Source organism: Phytophthora cinnamomi (assembly GCF_018691715.1).
Source record: "Phytophthora cinnamomi strain GKB4 chromosome Unknown Contig28, whole genome shotgun sequence".
NCBI lineage: Eukaryota > Oomycota > Peronosporomycetes > Peronosporales > Peronosporaceae > Phytophthora > Phytophthora cinnamomi.
The window spans coordinates 781725-799352 of record NW_027150961.1 but is presented as its reverse complement, the minus strand read 5'-3'; the positions used below and the strand labels follow the sequence as shown (position 1 = coordinate 799352).

Here is a 17628-nt window from a genome sequence, read left to right as displayed (position 1 = left end):
ACACAGTGAACGGCCCGATGAAGCGCGGAGCAAGCTTGCTTGCTCCGAAATCCGAAACTGCATGTCTAGGCAGGTTTTGTGTAGCTAACAAAACTAATGAACCAACTTTAAATTCATTTGTGTTGCCTCTGCCCGCATTGTCTGCGTTCAGCTTCTGTTGATCAACAGAAGCTGCTATAGTGTCTTCGACAAACCGAATCACGGCTTGTCTTTTGGTGATGAAACTGATTGCATCCGAGCTGAAGTCATTCAGCTCGCTCTCCGCTAGAGGCCCGGCCTCTGCGTGGTTCTTTGCGGTGTCTGCGCCCTGCGCAGACCCGTGGTCGTTGGCCATGTTGTTGGGGGAGTCTGCGCAGGGCGCAGACTCATGTGGTTTGTCCATTGTTGCAGCTGACACTGTGCAAGTGTCAGCGGTTTTCTGCGGCTGCTGTATTGCAGTCGTAGATCCTCCCCCACTTAAAGTGGGAGCCATCACTCCGAGTAAACTCGGGAGGCGTGGATGCCGCATGGCATTCACGTAAAACGGTGTATGCCCGGTCGAGGCATGCACTGAGTTATTGATGGCAAACTCTGCCATCGATAAGCACTCGCTCCAGTATTGGAACGAGTGAGCGTAGCTCTTCAACATATCGACGAGCACGCGATTCACGCGCTCGGTTTGGCCATCCGTCTGCGGATGATCCGCAGTTGACATGGAAAGCTGGCTCCCAAGAAGTGTAAACACTTCTTGCCACAGGTGCGCTGTGAAGCGTGGGTCTCTGTCCGACACGATGTCGATCGGATGCCATGGTGTTGGAACACCATGTCGACGAACAGACGGGTCGTCTGCTTCGCGGTCACTTCTGCCGGCACCGCAGCAAGATGTACCATCTTGCTGAAACGGTCTACAAAGACCACAACACTGGTGTTCCCTCCGCTATCCGGGGGAAGACCAAAGATGAAGTCCAAAGACATGGACTTCCAACACTCCGACGGAGTCGGTAGTGATTGCAGTGGAGCCTGCGCGAATGGCGCAGGCTTCACGCGTTGGCATACCTCGCAAGCACGGATGTACTTGCGCACCCACTTATACTGGTGGTGCCAGTAGAAGTCGCGCGTGAGAAGGACGTAAGTCTTCTCACGTCCGAGATGACCCGCAGTCGGGGCATCATGATACTCGTACATGATCCTGAGTCGCAGGTCATGATCGTTCGGTACGACAACGCGATCCGCGTTGTCGTCGACTGCATTGTAAAGCAGTAGTCCGTCGTGCACACGAAAGCGGTGTGCACGCGCTCGAAGGTGCTTGGGCAACTTCTGACGAGCCTTGTCAGAAGGTGTTGTGCCATAGGCCAGCAAGAGTTTCGCGTCCGCGTCGTGCGCGTACGCGGCCTTCCCATCGTCCAACAGAGACGATGTGGGTTTGCTCGATCGCATGACGTCAATGGCATTGACGTCAGCAGCTTCTGCGTAGTCCGGCCGACGTGATAACGCGTCGGCCACCACGTTCAATCTTCCGGGTTTGTATTCGACCCGGAAGTTATACTCCGCAAAGAATGAGAGCCATCTCGCCATTCTTTGTGAAATGTGTGGCGACTTCACAGCGGTGCGCAGTGAAGCATGGTCGGCGGTGTAGACCACAAATGGTCTACTTCCAAGCAAATACACTCGGAACTTTGCGAGTGCATACTTCATGGCAAGGAGTTCCTTGTCATGCACCGGATAGTTGCGCTCAGCTGGCTTCAGCTGACGCGATTGGTAGTAGACGACACGATCACGGCCCTCGTGATCGTGCTGCATTAACGCGCATCCGATCGCGAAATCGGATGCGTCACACACTACGTGAAATGGGCGATCTTGGTCAGCCACTGCCAAGATCGGCGCCTCAGTCAAGCCCCGCTTGACTGCATCGAATGCCTTTTGGCAATCGGGTGTCCAATTCCACACAGCTTCTTTCTTAAGAAGCTGTGACAGCGGGCGGATCTTGCCCGCATAATCCTCCACGTACTTGCACAAGTACGTGGCCAAGCCAAGGAACTGCCTCCGTTCCTTGACACTTGAAGGCGTTGGCCATTCGTTAACCACTCTGACCTTTTCTGGGTCAGGGCGAACACCATTCTTCCCTACGAGACACCCGAGGACGGGTATCTCGCTCGCCCCGAAGATACACTTCTTCAGGTTCGCGTAGAGCTTATGCTTTCGCATAAGCTCAAGTAGCTTCCGGAGATGCACCCTGTGCATCTCTACGTCGGTTTTCCCGTCCACAGCCCGGCTGTGGATGAACACATCATCGAAGTAGCTCGGTGCGAAGTCGCGCACCGAGCGCAACAAGTGCGTCACGCACCTGTTGAAAGTCGCAGGGGCGTTCTTAAGCCCCTGTGGCATTACTAGCCATTCCCAGAGCATGCCGCTTGGCGTGCTCACTGCCGTGAGAGGGATATCGCTCTCACGCATTAGGATTTGATAGAATCTGTCTCGCAAGTCGAGAGCACTGTAAACGGTGCTCCCGGCCATCGAATCGATGATAACATCTTTTCGCGGTATCGGCGTCTGCGCCGGTACCGTCGCATCGTTCAGCTTGTTGTAGGCATGAACGATGCGCCATCCGCCCTGTGGCTTCTTGACACAGAACGTCGGAGCACTGTGCGGGGACTTTGATTCCCGCACTTGTCCTGCTTTACGACGACTTTCAAAGAAGTCGTCGATCGTTTTCACTTGCTCTCGCGGCAGTGGCCACTGCCGCGTGACACAGTACTTCGTGCCCGGCACGAGATCAATCTCGTGCTGAATGCCCTTATCCTGCGGAAGCTCCGCAGGAATCTCTTCCGGGAGTACGTCTTTGTACTCCCTCAGCAATTCGTAATAGGGACTCGACTTCAGCGAGTCCCAACCTTGTTCCTCGAAGCGCTCTCGCTTCGTCTTCGCACTGAGAGTGTCTTCACTCTCAGTGGTACTTCCCATGAAGAGCTGCCTCAGCTCTTCGCTCTCGCTCTCCGTTCTTTCGCTGTCCGAAAGAACGCAGACTTGCTCGATGCGTCCATCGTGCAAGTCGCGCGTGAAGCGCTTCCAGCTCATGGCTGGAAGCGAAGTCAACTCCGACGCCGACGTCGGAGGACTAGCGAGTTCCATCTCGCGATACTGGAATCCAGTATCGGTGCGCGTCAAGACGCTTAGCGTCTCGACGTCCGGCGTCACCGCCGCAGCCTGCCCAGCAGACTGTTCTTGTTGCGTCTCGGTCACGGACCGAGACTTGCGCAGCGTTCTCCGCTTGCGCCGTCTTCTTGTTGTGCGGAGCCGGGCTCCGCACAGTTGTTCTTCTGGTCCAGGCCCGGCCGTGGACTGTCGTTCGCCGGCAGACCCTGTCTACGGGCGCGCGATATCAAGCCCGGCTTGACTGCATTTTCCTTCGTGCAGCCTGGCTGCACGACAGCATGCAAATTGCGTCAGTGCGGTACGTTTGCAACCGTCCGCACTGTTTGCAGCGTCAACTCCCGGAGTTGACACGCCTTCGTCACCTCGACGCCATTCATTGGCGGAGCCCCTCATGACCGAGGGTGCGTCGGCTCCCGAAGCCGACGCGTCGTTGTCGACCTGACCGCTTCGGGTCAGGGACTGTCCCTTACACGCTTGAACGTGGGTGTTGGTTCCCGGAACCAACACATCTTTTTCTTCCGACGTCGGCAGCATTGCCGACGTGGGTCTCACTTTGTGCGCGCCCTCGCGCACTTCTTGGGCACTCCGGGACAGCAGCATAAAGCGCTGTCTCGACTGGTGAGCCGCGCGCACCAGCAGGTGCGCGCGCTGCGGTAACAGGGCCATCGCTCTCTGTTCCGCTGTTGCGTCCGAAGCGCACGAGCGTGCGCTTCTTCCAGTCTATCACCGGATCATGCTGTGCAAGCCACGGCATGCCCATTACTACGTCGAACTTATCGTCTAGGTCCAGGACGATAAAGTGTTCGACAAACACTCGTTGTTTGTACGAGAAGCGCACGTTCACGACGCGCTTCTCGGTCTTCACGATGGCACCTGTTGCCAGTCGTACCTCCAGAAGACTTCGAGGTGTATCTACCTCCTCGAAGTCAAGTCTCGGCAGGCTTCGTAGTCGAACAAAGTTGTTCGACGCGCCTGAATCTACCAAAGCTCGAAGAGAGTCACTCGCTCTCTTCGAGTAAACCTTCAAGATGACTAGGTTTGGCCTGTCATCTTGTTTCTTGCAGTGAGAGCTGGTCTCACTGGGGGCTGCAGTCCTCAGTGTCGCGTGCCCGATGTCGGCACGCGCGACTGCATTACCAGTAGGGCGCCCCGCGCCTACTGGATGTTCGCGTTTTTTGTTGGTCCGCGGCGATGCCTAGCATCGCCACGACGGCCACCTCCAGGGGGCATGGGAGCTGTGCACTCCCGTGCAAAGTGACCGATCCTTCCGCAACGGAAGCATCGCACGTTACCTCTCTGCTGCTGGTAACCAGCAGTTGTTGCATTCGAGAGGTCCATTGGTTCTGGACCTCCCGGCCTCGCTACCGGGCGCGGTTGCGGCCTCGGCACGTTCACATGCAGTTTAGCCTGTCGCAGGCTAAACTCTTCTTGCATGGCAAGAGTGATCGCAGCTTCGAGAGTGCTCGGGTACTCTCGGAAGAGATAGGTCTTCACAGGCCCATCTCTAAGCCCCTTCATGAACGTGACGACCTTGGTCGCCTCGTCAATCGGGTTAGTCACGATATTTGATACCAAATATCGTGCGCGCTGCGCGTAAGCATGGACGTCATACTTACCCTGCTGAAGGTCGAGGAACTCCGCCCTCGACCGGAACTCGTTTTGCGGGGGCTCAAACGCTTGTTTGAGCTCCTCTTTGAACACTTCATACGTGCTGAAGCACGTAGGATGGGAGAGTTGGCGTCCACACGCCCAACTCCTTGCGCGTCCGCCAAGGCAGGACATGGCGAACGCGACCTTCGACAGCGGGTCGACGATGCGTCGAGCCGCTATGGATGTGTCGAGCTCGACAAGCCATCGGAAGAGAGGCTCGCCCTCTCTTCCCACGTAATTGCTTACGCTCAACTTTAATGGTTGAGCACGCGGTGTTGTCCCTGACGACGCCGTCACTGAGGAAGCAGCATCACGCTGCTCCTTCATGATGAATCCCAGAGCAACACCATGTTGCTCTGTCGGCGATAGCGTACGCAACATTGCGGCTATCGCCGCTTCTCCAAAGACTGTTGACAGTCGTTGGAGGGCTTCCCACTCTGGGTCAGACAGGTGGCGGCAGTCAGCGCGTGCAACATGCGTTGCAGGCGTGTTGGAGCTCTCCATGGGCACCTCCGTGCTCATGTGGTTCTCGGCTCCGCGTTCGTACACCGCGTACGAACGTCAAGCAGTCGGTCGTTGGACGGACTACAAAGTGCTACCAGGTGTAGTGGGTCTAACTTGACTCACTACTTTAGCTTACACGTTGCGCAACGTGTATGAGGAAGCGTAAGGACTTAGTAATTACGTAGGTTAATTATATTTAAATACACAAAAATAAGTTAAGTAAGATAGGATTCCAAGTGACGTAGATTAGGTAAAATGAGAACTGTATTGTTTGTAAATTGACCTTCCTCTAAAATCTGCTAAAAACTGTTTATCATCTATGAAAGGGTTGACAGCAGCTGGCTGTCAGAGCCCCGCCAATATGCATGTCTCTGATTGGTAGAAAGATGCTGCTTTCTACCAATAGGATCTTTTGGGTATGTGTGGACCACTAATTGTAGTGGCCCACTTCAATGTATCCATTGGTGTGTCTTACACCAAGGTGAGGAAGTATCCAAAACTTTTAACAGATAACCTTATCTATTAAAATTCACAAGTGGCTTGCAGCCACTTGTACGTGTAACCCCGTTACACGTCTAATCAACGTGTGGTCGTATTGGACCGGTTCGGTTAACCGGTTCGGGTACCTCGGAACTGGTACATTGTACCAAGGTTCAGTACCCTGCAACAGACGGCAGACGATTCTTGATGTAAATCGCCGTCATCGCTGCTTCCGCCCAGAACGTATTGTCCAACCCGGCGTAGTGAAGCATGCTGCGGCCGATGGTCACAATGGTTCGGTTGGCACGTTCAGCCGTCGCGTTTGTTTGGTGCGCATACCGAACCGTGGGCTGCACTTCGATGCCGTGGTCTTCGTAGTACGCCAAGAGCGAATTGGTCGCGAACTCCTTGGCCCCGTCATGGCGCACGAACTTCACCCTCGCATCGAATTGCTTCTCCACCTTGGTGATGAATCGGCGCAAGCAGCCTTCGCTCTCCGATCTGGCTCGCAGACAGAATCCCGACATGCAGCCGCTGGCTTCGTCCGTGATGAGCAGCAAGTAGCGGCTGCCACCCAGCGACTCTTCCTCCATGGGCCCGCAAATGTCGAAGTGGAGGAACTCGAACGGCTTGTACTTGCGCTTGTTCGGGTTGCTTGGGAAGGGCTTTTGCACCATTTTCCCTTGTTGGCACCCACGACACTGGCTTGACTTCTTCGACGATGTCGGCATTTTCGCACCCGTCACCATGCCACTTGAGACCATCTTCCGAAGAACGTCATTCGGCGCGTGACCCAAACGCGCATGAAGTCCACCGCGTTGACCGACGCCTTGGACACCGAATTCGCAGCGCAGCTTGGGACTCGGAGCCAGTAGAGGCCGTCGATCAGGTCCGCGGAAGCCACGATTTTCTTCGACTTCTTCTGTGCGATGTGCATTTCAGCACCATCAAACACCACCTTGAACAGTCCGCTTCGGTTGATCTGCGGCACTGAGAGCAGGTTCTTGTTCATGCTTGGGACATACAGTGCATCTTGAATGCGGATGTCGCACTCCTTGCCGTTGGCCAAAGTGACCCGCTGCATGACCGTCCCGACTCCCATGATCTTGGCCGTATTGCCGTTGGCGACCGTGAGTTCACCTTCGTCGCACACCTTGATGTCGACAAACTTGGTCTTGTCGTTGCAGATGTGGTGCGTGGCACCACTGTCGATCGCCCGGCACCACTGTCGATCGCCCATGAGCCTTGAAACTTGTTGGTCCTGGAGACTCCACACTCCATAGAGACCGCGAACGCGACGCAGTCGTCATCGCTGTCGTCACGCCACTGGACGTTGTTCGCACCGCGACCAGACCGGCCACGTCGTGCACCTCGATTCTCCTCCTTCTGCTTGGTCCAGCACTTTTCCATGACGTGCCCCGATTTTCCGCAGTACGTGCAGTGGCGACTTTCACGCTCGGCATTGAAGGCCCTCGCAGCGTCTTCAATCTTCACCTGAGCCGTCTTCTCGCCCTGCCGCTTGATATGCTCATTCGTGAGCACCTTGATCACATCTTGAGTGCGCAGCTCTGCGTTGCTCATCTCCAAGTTGAGAACGACGTTCTCGAAACTCTTGGGCAGACTCCTGAGCAAGCAGATCGCCACGTCTTCATCCTCCATCTTGGCGCCGATGTTGCTGAGCTTGGCGCTGATGTTGAGGACTTCATTGCAATGATGAAGCACATTGCCGCCTTCTGCCATCTCCATGCTGAAGAGCTGGCGCTTCAGGTAGATGCGTCCAGCCTTCTGCGACCCCCCGTAGAGCGAACGCAGTCGCGTCCAGGCCACCCACGCTTCCTCGCAGTCGTCGACCACATGATGATAGTCAGCATCCATGTGGAGCAACATCAGGCCGAACGCGATGTTGCTCGACTTGACGTAGTCGTCCTTGGCCCTCGTGTCCGCGAAGCTTGGTTTCGTCTCGCGGTTCACGACGCTCCACACCGACTTGGTCAGGAACACGCCACGCATGTAGCGGTTCCACGTGGCGTAGTTGTCGCCGTTGAACTTGTCGATGGAGATCTTGGTGTCTTGGACAGAGGACATGGTGCTTGGGCTCATAACCTGAAGACGGTCGTGGTTGGGTCTTGCTGAAGAAGGTCGTGGTTGGGTCTTGCACTTGTTGGTCTTAGTCGTTGACACCGCCGAGGCTTGGGGCGAGGCGAGGAAGGTCACTTGGGGGGTTGAATCGAAATTCAGAAGTGATTGGATTGTTGGAGCTTACACCCTAGGCTAGTGCTAAAGACACGCGGCCATGCGTCCTATCAACTAGTGCGTCTAATCAACCATCATTCTACAGTGCTCGTCCAATCAACCTACTCGTCTAATCAACGTGTGGTCGTATTGGACCGGTTCGGTTAACCGGTTCGGGTACCTCGGAGCTGGTACAGTGTACCAAGGTTCAGTACCCTGCAACAGGCAGACGATTCTTGATGTAAATCGCCGTCATCGCTGCTTCCGCCCAGAACGTCTTGTCCAACCCGGCGTAGTGAAGCATGCTGCGGCCGATGGTCACGATGGTTCGGTTGGCGCGTTCAGCCATCGCGTTCGTTTGGTTCGTATACCGAATCGTGGGCTGCACTTCGATGCCGTGGTCTTCGTAGTACGCCAAGAGCGAATTGGTCGCGAACTCCTTGGCCCCGTCATGGCGCACGAACTTCACCCTCGCATCGAATTGCTTCTCCACCTTGGTGATGAATCGGCGCAAGCAGCCTTCGCTCTCCGATCTGGCTCGCAGACAGAATCCCGACATGCAGCCGCTGGCTTCGTCCGTGATGAGCAGCAAGTAGCGGCTGCCACCCAGCGACTCTTCCTCCATGGGCCCGCAAATGTCGAAGTGGAGGAACTCGAACGGCTTGTACTTGCGCTTGTTCGGGTTGCTTGGGAAGGGCTTTTGCACCATTTTCCCTTGTTGGCACCCACGACATTGGCTTGACTTCTTCGACGATGTCGGCATTTTCGCACCCGTCACCATGCCACTCGAGACCATCTTCCGAAGAACGTCATTCGGCGCGTGACCCAAACGCGCATGAAGATCCACCGCGTTGACCGACGCTTGGACACCGAATTCGCAGCGCAGCTTGGGACTCGGAGCCAGTAGAGCCCGTCGATCAGGTCCGCGGAAGCCACGATTTTCTTCGACTTCTTCTGTGCGATGTGCATTTCAGCACCATCAAACACCACCTTGAACTGTCCGCTTCGGTTGATCTGCGGCACTGAGAGCAGGTTCTTGTTCATGCTTGGGACATACAGTGCATCTTGAATGCGGATGTCGCACTCCTTGCCGTTGGCCAAAGTGACCCGCTGCATGACCGTCCCGACTCCCATGATCTTGGCCGTATTGCCGTTGGCGACCGTGAGTTCACCTTCGTCGCACACCTTGATGTCGACAAACTTGGTCTTGTCGTTGCAGATGTGGTGCGTGGCACCACTGTCGATCGCCCGGCACCACTGTCGATCGCCCATGAGCCTTGAAACTTGTTGGTCCTGGAGACTCCACACTCCATAGAGACCGCGAACGCGACGCAGTCGTCATCGCTGTCGTCACGCCACTGGACGTTGTTCGCACCGCGACCAGACCGGCCACGTCGTGCACCTCGATTCTCCTCCTTCTGCTTGGTCCAGCACTTTTCCATGACGTGCCCCGATTTTCCGCAGTACGTGCAGTGGCGACTTTCACGCTCGGCATTGAAGGCCCTCGCAGCGTCTTCAATCTTCACCTGAGCCGTCTTCTCGCCCTGCCGCTTGATGTGCTCATTCGTGAGCACCTTGATCACATCTTGAGTGCGCAGCTCTGCGTTGCTCATCTCCAAGTTGAGAACGACGTTCTCGAAACTCTTGGGCAGACTCCTGAGCAAGCAGATCGCCACGTCTTCATCCTCCATCTTGGCGCCGATGTTGCTGAGCTTGGCGCTGATGTTGAGGACTTCATTGCAATGATGAAGCACATTGCCGCCTTCTGCCATCTCCATGCTGAAGAGCTGGCGCTTCAGGTAGATGCGTCCAGCCTTCTGCGACCCCCCGTAGAGCGAACGCAGTCGCGTCCAGGCCACCCACGCTTCCTCGCAGTCGTCGACCACATGATGATAGTCAGCATCCATGTGGAGCAACATCAGGCCGAACGCGATGTTGCTCGACTTGACGTAGTCGTCCTTGGCCCTCGTGTCCGCGAAGCTTGGTTTCGTCTCGCGGTTCACGACGCTCCACACCGACTTGGTCAGGAACACGCCACGCATGTAGCGGTTCCACGTGGCGTAGTTGTCGCCGTTGAACTTGTCGATGGAGATCTTGGTGTCTTGGACAGAGGACATGGTGCTTGGGCTCATAACCTGAAGCAGGTCGTACTGGGATCTTGCACTGGTTGACTTGGTCGTAGACACCGCCGAGGCTTGGGGCGAGGCGAGGAAGGTCACTTGGGGGTTGAATCGAAATTCAGAAGTGATTGGATTGTTGGAGCTTACACCCTAGGCTAGTGCTAAAGACACGCGGCCATGCGTCCTATCAACTAGTGCGTCTAATCAACCATCATTCTACAGTGCTCGTCCAATCAACCTACTCGTCTAATCAACGTGTGGTCGTATTGGACCGGTTCGGTTAACCGGTTCGGGTACCTCGGAGCTGGTACAGTGTACCAAGGTTCAGTACCCTGCAACAGACGGCAGACGATTCTTGATGTAAATCGCTGTCATCGCTGCTTCCGCCCAGAACGTATTGTCCAACCCGGCGTAGTGAAGCATGCTGCGGCCGATGGTCACAATGGTTCGGTTGGCACGTTCAGCCGTCGCGTTTGTTTGGTGCGCATACCGAACCGTGGGCTGCACTTCGATGCCGTGGTCTTCGTAGTACGCTAAGAGCGAATTGGTCGCGAACTCCTTGGCCCCGTCATGGCGCACGAACTTCACCCTCGCATCGAATTGCTTCTCCACCTTGGTGATGAATCGGCGCAAGCAGCCTTCGCTCTCCGATCTGGCTCGCAGACAGAATCCCGACATGCAGCCGCTGGCTTCGTCCGTGATGAGCAGCAAGTAGCGGCTGCCACCCAGCGACTCTTCCTCCATGGGTCCGCAGATGTCGAAGTGGAGGAACTCGAACGGCTTGTACTTGCGCTTGTTCGGGTTGCTTGGGAAGGGCTTTTGCACCATTTTCCCTTGTTGGCACCCACGACATTGGCTTGACTTCTTCGACGATGTCGGCATTTTCGCACCCGTCACCATGCCACTCGAGACCATCTTCCGAAGAACGTCATTCGGCGCGTGACCCAAACGCGCATGAAGATCCACCGCGTTGACCGACGCTTGGACACCGAATTCGCAGCGCAGCTTGGGACTCGGAGCCAGTAGAGCCCGTCGATCAGGTCCGCGGAAGCCACGATTTTCTTCGACTTCTTCTGTGCGATGTGCATTTCAGCACCATCAAACACCACCTTGAACTGTCCGCTTCGGTTGATCTGCGGCACTGAGAGCAGGTTCTTGTTCATGCTTGGGACATACAGTGCATCTTGAATGCGGATGTCGCACTCCTTGCCGTTGGCCAAAGTGACCCGCTGCATGACCGTCCCGACTCCCATGATCTTGGCCGTATTGCCGTTGGCGACCGTGAGTTCACCTTCGTCGCACACCTTGATGTCGACAAACTTGGTCTTGTCGTTGCAGATGTGGTGCGTGGCACCACTGTCGATCGCCCGGCACCACTGTCGATCGCCCATGAGCCTTGAAACTTGTTGGTCCTGGAGACTCCACACTCCATAGAGACCGCGAACGCGACGCAGTCGTCATCGCTGTCGTCACGCCACTGGACGTTGTTCGCACCGCGACCAGACCGGCCACGTCGTGCACCTCGATTCTCCTCCTTCTGCTTGGTCCAGCACTTTTCCATGACGTGCCCCGATTTTCCGCAGTACGTGCAGTGGCGACTTTCACGCTCGGCATTGAAGGCCCTCGCAGCGTCTTCAATCTTCACCTGAGCCGTCTTCTCGCCCTGCCGCTTGATATGCTCATTCGTGAGCACCTTGATCACATCTTGAGTGCGCAGCTCTGCGTTGCTCATCTCCAAGTTGAGAACGACGTTCTCGAAACTCTTGGGCAGACTCCTGAGCAAGCAGATCGCCACGTCTTCATCCTCCATCTTGGCGCCGATGTTGCTGAGCTTGGCGCTGATGTTGAGGACTTCATTGCAATGATGAAGCACATTGCCGCCTTCTGCCATCTCCATGCTGAAGAGCTGGCGCTTCAGGTAGATGCGTCCAGCCTTCTGCGACCCCCGTAGAGCGAACGCAGTCGCGTCCAGGCCACCCACGCTTCCTCGCAGTCGTCGACCACATGATGATAGTCAGCATCCATGTGGAGCAACATCAGGCCGAACGCGATGTTGCTCGACTTGACGTAGTCGTCCTTGGCCCTCGTGTCCGCGAAGCTTGGTTTCGTCTCGCGGTTCACGACGCTCCACACCGACTTGGTCAGGAACACGCCACGCATGTAGCAGTTCCACGTGGCGTAGTTGTCGCCGTTGAACTTGTCGATGGAGATCTTGGTGTCTTGGACAGAGGACATGGTGCTTGGGCTCATAACCTGAAGAAGGTCGTACTGGGATCTTGCACTGGTTGACTTGGTCGTAGACACCGCCGAGGCTTGGGGCGAGGCGAGGAAGGTCACTTGGGGGTTGAATCGAAATTCAGAAGTGATTGGATTGTTGGAGCTTACACCCTAGGCTAGTGCTAAAGACACGCGGCCATGCGTCCTATCAACTAGTGCGTCTAATCAACCATCATTCTACAGTGCTCGTCCAATCAACCTACTCGTCTAATCAACGTGTGGTCGTATTGGACCGGTTCGGTTAACCGGTTCGGGTACCTCGGAGCTGGTACAGTGTACCAAGGTTCACTACCCAGCAACATCGGTCATCTCGAACCGCGACTTGAGTTGGCGCTTGACTTCCGCGATCATTTCTGCTGAGCTTCCGGTCACCAAGACGTCGTCCACGTAAACCAGCAGCAGAACGCATTCGCCATCGACGACCTTGATGTAGAGGCATGGGGCGTAGCTTGATACGCGAAAACCGATGGAGCGCACATACTCGTCGAAGGTCTCGTTCCACACTCGCGAAGCTTGCTTGAGCCCGTAAATCGCTTTGAGCAGTTCCACACAGTCGAAACCGTCGTCCAGTTCCACGCCTTCAGGCACGCTGCAGAACACCTTCTCCTTCATCAAGCCGTACAGGGACGCAGTCACCACGTCGAGCTGGTCCATCAGCCATCCGAAGTACTTGGCAACCGCAATGATCATTCGCAGCGTGACGTACTTGACCACGGGCGAAAACGTCTCGGTGTAGTCGATGCCATACTTCTTCACGAAGCCTTTCGCGACGAGCCGAGCCTTGAACTTCTCGATCGATCCGTCCGCGTTACGCTTGATCTTGAACACCCACTTGGTACCGACTGCGCGCTGGTTGTTGGGCAGTTTGGCGGCGCAGAAAACACCTCGCAGCCGCATCGACTTGAGTTCGGCGCGAATTGCCTTGTGCCACTGGACTTGGTCTGGTCCGTTCACAGCTTCTTGAAACGTCTTCGGCTCCGCGCTGTCACTTGCTTCCACAGCATTCGCACTTGCGCGCCAGAACATGGGCGGAGTCGAGCCATCTTCATCGTCTTCTTCCGACTTTTCTTCTTGTTGTGCCGCCGTAGATTGACGTTGGTCTTCATCTTCCGAGCGTCCAGGTGCTCTTGCAGGGTACTGAACCTTGGTACACTGTACCAGCTCCGAGGTACCCGAACCGGTTAACCGAACCGGTCCAATACGACCACACGTTGATTAGACGAGTAGGTTGATTGGACGAGCACTGTAGAATGATGGTTGATTAGACGCACTAGTTGATAGGACGCATGGCCGCGTGTCTTTAGCACTAGCCTAGGGTGTAAGCTCCAACAATCCAATCACTTCTGAATTTCGATTCAACCCCCAAGTGACCTTCCTCGCCTCGCCCCAAGCCTCGGCGGTGTCTACGACCAAGTCTCCAAGTGCAAGACCCAGCTACGACCTGCTTCAGGTTATGAGCCCAAGCACCATGTCCTCTGTCCAAGACACCAAGATCTCCATCGACAAGTTCAACGGCGACAACTACGCCACGTGGAACCGCTACATGCGTGGCGTGTTCCTGACCAAGTCGGTGTGGAGCGTCGTGAACCGCGAGACGAAACCAAGCTTCGCGGACACGAGGGCCAAGGACGACTACGTCAAGTCGAGCAACATCGCGTTCGGCCTGATGTTGCTCCACATGGATGCTGACTATCATCATGTGGTCGACGACTGCGAGGAAGCGTGGGTGGCCTGGACGCGACTGCGTTCGCTCTACGGGGGGTCGCAGAAGGCTGGACGCATCTACCTGAAGCGCCAGCTCTTCAGCATGGAGATGGCAGAAGGCGGCAATGTGCTTCATCATTGCAATGAAGTCCTCAACATCAGCGCCAAGCTCAGCAACATCGGCGCCAAGATGGAGGATGAAGACGTGGCGATCTGCTTGCTCAGGAGTCTGCCCAAGAGTTTCGAGAACGTCGTTCTCAACTTGGAGATGAGCAACGCAGAGCTGCGCACTCAAGATGTGATCAAGGTGCTCACGAATGAGCATATCAAGCGGCAGGGCGAGAAGACGGCTCAGGTGAAGATTGAAGACGCTGCGAGGGCCTTCAATGCCGAGCGTGAAAGTCGCCACTGCACGTACTGCGGAAAATCGGGGCACGTCATGGAAAAGTGCTGGACCAAGCAGAAGGAGGAGAATCGAGGTGCACGACGTGGCCGGTCTGGTCGCGGTGCGAACAACGTCCAGTGGCGTGACGACAGCGATGACGACTGCGTCGCGTTCGCGGTCTCTATGGAGTGTGGAGTCTCCAGGACCAACAAGTTTCAAGGCTCATGGGCGATCGACAGTGGTGCCGGGCGATCGACAGTGGTGCCACGCACCACATCTGCAACGACAAGACCAAGTTTGTCGACATCAAGGTGTGCGACGAAGGTGAACTCACGGTCGCCAACGGCAACACGGCCAAGATCATGGGAGTCGGGACGGTCATGCAGCGGGTCACTTTGGCCAACGGCAAGGAGTGCGACATCCGCATTCAAGATGCACTGTATGTCCCAAGCATGAACAAGAACCTGCTCTCAGTGCCGCAGATCAACCGAAGCGGACAGTTCAAGGTGGTGTTTGATGGTGCTGAAATGCACATCGCACAGAAGAAGTCGAAGAAAATCGTGGCTTCCGCGGACCTGATCGACGGGCTCTACTGGCTCCGAGTCCCAAGCTGCGCTGCGAATTCGGTGTCCAAGGCGTCAGTCAACGCGGTGGATCTTCATGCGCGTTTGGGCCACGCGCCGAACGACGTCCTTCGGAAGATGGTCTCAAGTGGCATGGTGACGGGTGCGAAAATGCCGACATCATCCAAGAAGTCAAGCCAATGTCGTGGGTGCCAACAAGGGAAAATGGTGCAAAAGCCCTTCCCAAGCAACCCGAACAGGCGCAGCGCGCGGAGAGCCTTGAGCTTTGACATCACGCGCTGCAGCAGCGCGCGGAGTACTGAGAGCCCCAGCGGAAGCGAGTGGGGTATCGCTCTCAGTTCACGAACGCTTCGAACTCGAAGCGTGCGATTCGTCCCCTTGACGCGGGCGAATGTTCTTGGCATGAGGGTCGAGCGATTCGCTCGACACCGAGTCTTTGCGCTTTGAGGGCGAGTCCTCCTCGCCCGCCATATCTTCATCGTCGAAGTCGACGACGTCGCCATACATCGCCTTCTGGCGTTCGAAGTAGTCATCGATGGAGAGATGACTCTCCACCGACTTCGGGGTCTTCTTCTCTTGAGGCGCGCTCATCGTTGAATGAGCGCGGATTTCTTCTCCAAACGCGGAGAATTGACGAGTGGTCAATTCCGAAGATTGACGTGCGGAGACCCCGCGCGTCTAACCTTAAGGGGGGGATGGTGTAACGGGGTTACACGTACAAGTGGCTACAAGCCACTTGTGAATTTAGCAGATAGGATATCTGTTAAACGTTTTAGATACTTCCTCACCTTGGTGTAAGTCACACCGATGGATACATTGAACTGGGCCACCAGTATGAGTGGTCCACACCTACCCAAAGATCCTATTGGTAGAAAACAGCATCTTGCTACCAATTAGAGACGTGCATATTAGCGCGGCTCTGACAGCCAGCCGCTGCCAATCCCTTTTATAGATGATAAACAGTTTTAGCAGTTCTACGAGGAAGATCAATTCACAAACAATACAGTTCTCATTTTACCTAATCTAAGTCACTTGGAATCTTATCTGATTTAACTTATATTTGTGTATTCAAATATAATTAACCTAAGTAATTACTAAGTACTTACGCTTCCTCATACACGTTTCGCAACGTGTAAGCTAAAGTAGTGAGTCAAGTTAGACCCACTACACAGTGCCCCCGCTCCCAAAACGCTCCGGCATGCTTGCGCATGTATCCCACGAACTTGTTCAGCAACTTGTGAGCTCCAGCATCAAGATCATTCCACTCGTGAAAATAGAGGACGTGGATGCGGCCGTCGAACATAGTCTCCCAGGGCTTGGAATCCAGGATTTTCTGATACGCGTCTCGATCCCAACGCGCGCGGACAAGGTCGTAAGCATACTTGTGGATCTCATACTCTGGGAATCCAGGAGTCTGACACGAGGAGTTCTTGGAAGAGCTTGCATACTGCACTAAGACACCGTGAATGCGCCAAGAAGAATCGCCGTCACCAGGAACTTCCACTGACGTCAGCTCTTCGACCGTCAAATCGTCATATGCCTTGCTCGCTAACACCGAAGGATTTCTGGAGCGAGGCTTCGCGGGCGTATCCTGAGTTCCACGAGGTTCACTAGAATCCTGACGCCCTGAGGAGGCATTCTGGCGCTGGCGTTTCGCGGGCTTGTTGGGAACAGCAGTGGAGTTGTCGTCGGCGGAACGAGTGCGCTTGACCGGAGACATGGGTTTTGGAACCGGCGGTTCGTCATCCATATTCGACTCACCCTCTGAGTCGCCTTGTTCTTCCCCGCCTTCGCCATCTTCCTCGGAGCTGCTGCTGCTGAGCGGACTGCCACCTGGGCTGTCCGCTGGAGGCTGGTAGTCAGGGTCATTCTCGAGGTCATCTTCCGAGGAATCTGCATCTTCGTCGTCGTACTTGATGTGATCATCGAGCCGCCCCCAGGATGATGGGACTTCGTTCCGTTGTAGATGGCGGTCCAAGCGCTCGTCAACCATTGCGTAGTATGCCTCAGGCACGTACTTGGCCCAGGGTGTCGAATCCAGACGCCGCCAGTACATCATGCTCACCAGCATGTTGACCAGTTGTGGCTGCCGAAAATGCCCATATGCAGCGCGATCGCTGCCGACCCAATCCATGGCTGCGTCGTACTTGATCCCTGCGAGCATGGTTTGGCGAACGTCAGGACGAACCTCTTTCCAGACGACGCCCTCAGGAAGCATCGTGCGCGCAGCCTCCTTGAAGATGGTGGTTTTCTCGCCGGCACGTCGAACTGACTCGAGGCCAGGCTGGTGATCCGTGGGGCGACGCTGAACCTTGTGACGATTGGGATTCTGGGACGACTCCGGTGCTTGTGATTTCCTGGAGCTTTGCCGTTTCTTGGATTTTAGTGTTTTGCTTCCAGAATTCGCATTGCTGATGGAATTCGCTTTCCCTTTGGGCTTGCTTTCGGAACCGGTAAGATCCAGGATGTCTGGGCGCTTCGGTGTCCCTGGCCCAGCAGACGGGGGCAGTCGTTTGCTTTGTTCTGGATACGGAGGTACTGGAGCCTTGCGTTTGTCCAT

At 55.6% G+C, this 17628-nt stretch overlaps 12 protein-coding genes across 12 annotated transcripts; 1 reads left to right on the top strand and 11 right to left on the bottom strand.

The window, feature by feature from the left end:
* Positions 1-645: 645 nt before the first annotated feature.
* Positions 646-3237, bottom strand: IUM83_14609 (reverse transcriptase; the record flags this gene model as incomplete). Its single annotated transcript, XM_067939366.1, has 1 exon — positions 646-3237. The coding sequence occupies one exon, from the start codon at positions 3235-3237 to the stop codon at positions 646-648; it is 2592 nt and encodes an 863-aa protein (XP_067793618.1).
* A 2702-nt stretch (positions 3238-5939) lies between these two features.
* On the bottom strand, positions 5940-6443 carry IUM83_14608 (putative integrase; the record flags this gene model as incomplete). The annotated part of the gene is made up of 1 exon (XM_067939365.1): positions 5940-6443. The coding sequence occupies one exon, from the start codon at positions 6441-6443 to the stop codon at positions 5940-5942; it is 504 nt and encodes a 167-aa protein (XP_067793497.1).
* A 65-nt stretch (positions 6444-6508) lies between these two features.
* IUM83_14607 (Copia protein) lies at positions 6509-7851 on the bottom strand (the record flags this gene model as incomplete). Its single annotated transcript, XM_067939364.1, has 2 exons — positions 6509-6971; positions 7043-7851. The coding sequence occupies 2 exons, from the start codon at positions 7849-7851 to the stop codon at positions 6509-6511; spliced, it is 1272 nt and encodes a 423-aa protein (XP_067793500.1).
* Positions 7852-8206: 355 nt separating this feature from the next.
* On the bottom strand, positions 8207-8707 carry IUM83_14606 (putative integrase; the record flags this gene model as incomplete). Its single annotated transcript, XM_067939363.1, has 1 exon — positions 8207-8707. The coding sequence occupies one exon, from the start codon at positions 8705-8707 to the stop codon at positions 8207-8209; it is 501 nt and encodes a 166-aa protein (XP_067793492.1).
* A 65-nt stretch (positions 8708-8772) lies between these two features.
* Positions 8773-10115, bottom strand: IUM83_14605 (Copia protein; the record flags this gene model as incomplete). The annotated part of the gene is made up of 2 exons (XM_067939362.1): positions 8773-9235; positions 9307-10115. The coding sequence occupies 2 exons, from the start codon at positions 10113-10115 to the stop codon at positions 8773-8775; spliced, it is 1272 nt and encodes a 423-aa protein (XP_067793589.1).
* Positions 10116-10442: 327 nt separating this feature from the next.
* IUM83_14604 (putative integrase) lies at positions 10443-10946 on the bottom strand (the record flags this gene model as incomplete). Its single annotated transcript, XM_067939361.1, has 1 exon — positions 10443-10946. One exon carries the CDS (start codon positions 10944-10946, stop codon positions 10443-10445), a length of 504 nt encoding a protein of 167 aa, XP_067793490.1.
* Positions 10947-11011: 65 nt separating this feature from the next.
* On the bottom strand, positions 11012-12015 carry IUM83_14603 (Copia protein; the record flags this gene model as incomplete). The annotated part of the gene is made up of 2 exons (XM_067939360.1): positions 11012-11494; positions 11569-12015. 2 exons carry the CDS (start codon positions 12013-12015, stop codon positions 11012-11014), a joined length of 930 nt encoding a protein of 309 aa, XP_067793488.1.
* A 17-nt stretch (positions 12016-12032) lies between these two features.
* IUM83_14602 (retrovirus-related pol polyprotein) lies at positions 12033-12353 on the bottom strand (the record flags this gene model as incomplete). Its single annotated transcript, XM_067939359.1, has 1 exon — positions 12033-12353. One exon carries the CDS (start codon positions 12351-12353, stop codon positions 12033-12035), a length of 321 nt encoding a protein of 106 aa, XP_067793489.1.
* A 330-nt stretch (positions 12354-12683) lies between these two features.
* Positions 12684-13421, bottom strand: IUM83_14601 (Integrase catalytic core protein; the record flags this gene model as incomplete). The annotated part of the gene is made up of 1 exon (XM_067939358.1): positions 12684-13421. The coding sequence occupies one exon, from the start codon at positions 13419-13421 to the stop codon at positions 12684-12686; it is 738 nt and encodes a 245-aa protein (XP_067793487.1).
* A 442-nt stretch (positions 13422-13863) lies between these two features.
* IUM83_14600 (Copia protein) lies at positions 13864-15337 on the top strand (the record flags this gene model as incomplete). Its single annotated transcript, XM_067939357.1, has 3 exons — positions 13864-14672; positions 14744-15210; positions 15285-15337. 3 exons carry the CDS (start codon positions 13864-13866, stop codon positions 15335-15337), a joined length of 1329 nt encoding a protein of 442 aa, XP_067793491.1.
* Positions 15338-15407: 70 nt separating this feature from the next.
* On the bottom strand, positions 15408-15659 carry IUM83_14599 (uncharacterized protein; the record flags this gene model as incomplete). The annotated part of the gene is made up of 1 exon (XM_067939356.1): positions 15408-15659. One exon carries the CDS (start codon positions 15657-15659, stop codon positions 15408-15410), a length of 252 nt encoding a protein of 83 aa, XP_067793576.1.
* A 559-nt stretch (positions 15660-16218) lies between these two features.
* On the bottom strand, positions 16219-17628 carry IUM83_14598 (uncharacterized protein; the record flags this gene model as incomplete). The annotated part of the gene is made up of 1 exon (XM_067939355.1): positions 16219-17628. One exon carries the CDS (start codon positions 17626-17628, stop codon positions 16219-16221), a length of 1410 nt encoding a protein of 469 aa, XP_067793577.1.